This window comes from Camellia sinensis, chromosome 6 (assembly GCF_055761805.1).
Source record: "Camellia sinensis isolate YWXY chromosome 6, ASM5576180v1, whole genome shotgun sequence".
Taxonomy (NCBI): Eukaryota; Viridiplantae; Streptophyta; class Magnoliopsida; order Ericales; family Theaceae; genus Camellia; species Camellia sinensis.
The window spans coordinates 125,967,917-125,970,451 of record NC_138966.1 but is presented as its reverse complement, the minus strand read 5'-3'; the positions used below and the strand labels follow the sequence as shown (position 1 = coordinate 125,970,451).

Here is a 2,535-nt window from a genome sequence, read left to right as displayed (position 1 = left end):
CATGGTAGACACAGATTACAAGAAGGCTAGACAGTTTGAAGGAGGGCTACGTGACCCAATTCCAGATAAAATTAATGTACTCAAATTGCCGACGTATGTGGATGTACTTGACAAGGCACTAACAGTGGAAAGGAATGTGACCAACTGAAAGCAAAACTTTAAATGGAAGGGCAAAAAACAGAATTTTAACAAGGGGACCACGTCAATGAGCAAGAAGTTCAAGTCGGGGAGTTCTGATAATACTGGTTCAAGCCAAAGTGGTAACTCAACACCAGCTTGTACAACATGTGGAAAGAAACATGGAGGTGTATGCTATCACACGATGGGGGCTTGTTACCAATGTGGGAAGATAGGACATATGGCAAAGGATTGCACACAATCACGACCGAATGGCAATCGAGGAGCCACAAGCTCAATTGGATCCGCACCCATGACGAAACCAACCACAACACCGTCTACCACAAGGAATGAACAAAGGCAAGGGAGGGTTTTTGCACTGGTTCCGGGGGATACTGAAAATACTGAGGTAGTAGTGTCAGGTACAATCTCCATTTGTGGTAAACTTGTTTATACTTTAATTGATTTTGGGTCTACACATTCGTTCATTTCTATGGCTTTTGCTGAAACTTTGAATAGACCTATGGAAACATTGAATTATATACTATGTGTTGCATCACCTACGGGGGGATCCATGCTATGTTCAACTGTATTTATTGCGTGTGAATTATTTCTCGAGAATGCTACTCTGTATGCTGATTTACCTTTAGACATGGGACAATTTGATGTTGTTTTCGGAATGGATTGGCTAGCTAAATATCATGCGACAATTGATTATGTCTTGAAACGAGTAATATTCTGACCTCCCGGGCAAGAGGAATTTTATTTTGAGGGAAAATAGGTAGTCTCACCACCATACCTTATATCTACCATGAAAGCTTGAAAACTAATGAATAAGGGTTGTCAAGGGTATTTGTGTAGTGTGATAACCGAACCAACGGTAGACATTACTCTAGACAATATACCAGTGGTGAGAGATTTTCCTAATGTGTTTCCGGATAAATTATCTGGCCAACTTATTGATAGAGAAATCGAATTCACAATTGATGTAATACTAGGAACTCGACCAATTTCTAAAACTCCCTACCGTATGTCTACCACTGAAATAAAGAATTGAAAATTCAGTTGCAGGAATTGCTGGATAAAAGGGTTTATTAGACCAAGTACATCCCTATTGGGCGCACCGGTACTTTTGTTAAAAAGAAAGATGGCACTCTCCAATTGTGCATTGATTACCGAGAGCTCAACAAGGTAACAGTGAAAAATAAATACCTTTTTCCGCGTATTGATGATCTGTTTGACCAGTTGCAGGGCGTACAGATATTTTCGAAGATTGATTTGAGATCAGGATATCATTAATTGAAGGTTAAGGCCGAGGATGTTGAAAAGACAGCTTTCTGAGCCAAGTATGGACATTATGAGTTTTTAGTCATGCCATTTGGGGTTACAAATGCGCCTGCATCATTTATGGATTTAATGAATAGAACTTTCAAACCTTTCCTAGATGACTTTGTTGTTGTATTCATTGATGACATCTTGATCTATTCGAAAAGTAAAGTGGAGCATGAACAGCATTTGAAACTGACTCTTCAAACTCTTAGAGAAAAACAGTTGTACGGGAAATTCAAAAAGTGTGAATTATGACTTGATGAAATTGCATTTTTGAGGCACATTATTAATAAGGATGGTATATAGATGGATCCTTATAAAATTGAAGCTATTATTAACTGGCTTACTCCAACTAATGTATCAGAAGTTCGTAGTTTTATGGGATTGGCAGGGTATTACCGAAGATTCGTTAAAGATTTTTCCAAAATTACTGTGCCATTGACTCAATTGACTCGAAAATGGGAACTACTTGAGTGGACGGATCAGAGAGAAACAACCTTTCAAGAGCTGAAGACAAGACTGACTGCAGCCCCAATCTTCACTATTCCCTCAGGTATTGAAAATTTTGTGATTTTTAGTGATGCATCCTATAAGAGCTTGGGTTGTGTTTTAATATAGAATGGCAAGGTTGTTGCATATGCCTCTTGATAGTTGAGAACCCATGAAAAGAATTACCCTACACATGACTTGGAACTTGCTGCAGTTGTGTTTGCATTAAAGATATGGCGACACTATTTGTATGGGGTCATATGTGAAGTATATACAAATCATAAGAGTTTGAAATACTTTTTCACTCAGAAGGAGTTGAAAATGCGTCAAAGGCGATGGCTTGAATTAATTAAAGATTATCACTTACAGATTCACTACCATCTAGGCAAAGCTAATACTGTAGCGGATGCACTTAGTAGAAAGAATGTGGGGAATCTTGCTTGTTTACTCACAAGTCAAAGAGAGCTGTTGTTGGAGTTTGAAAAACTCGAAATTGAAATGGTGCCTTTTGAACCAAATGGCTTGATAGCCGCCATATTTTCCCAACTCGCTATTATTGAAGAAATTAAACAGAAACAGTTGGACGATGAGTTTTTGGAG

At 38.5% G+C, this 2,535-nt stretch overlaps 1 protein-coding gene across 1 annotated transcript; it reads left to right on the top strand.

Annotated features, from left to right (window-relative positions):
• The first annotated feature begins 205 nt into the window (after positions 1 to 205).
• Positions 206 to 859, top strand: LOC114257526 (uncharacterized). Its single transcript, XM_028197297.2, has one exon. It carries the CDS (start codon positions 206 to 208, stop codon positions 857 to 859), a length of 654 nt encoding a protein of 217 aa, XP_028053098.2.
• Positions 860 to 2,535: the final 1,676 nt, after the last annotated feature.

What these genes read in the sequence shown, in the direction of transcription:
- LOC114257526 (XM_028197297.2), top strand. Translation starts at nt 206, where the DNA reads ATGAGCAAGAAGTTCAAGTCGGGGAGTTCTGATAATACTGGTTCAAGC.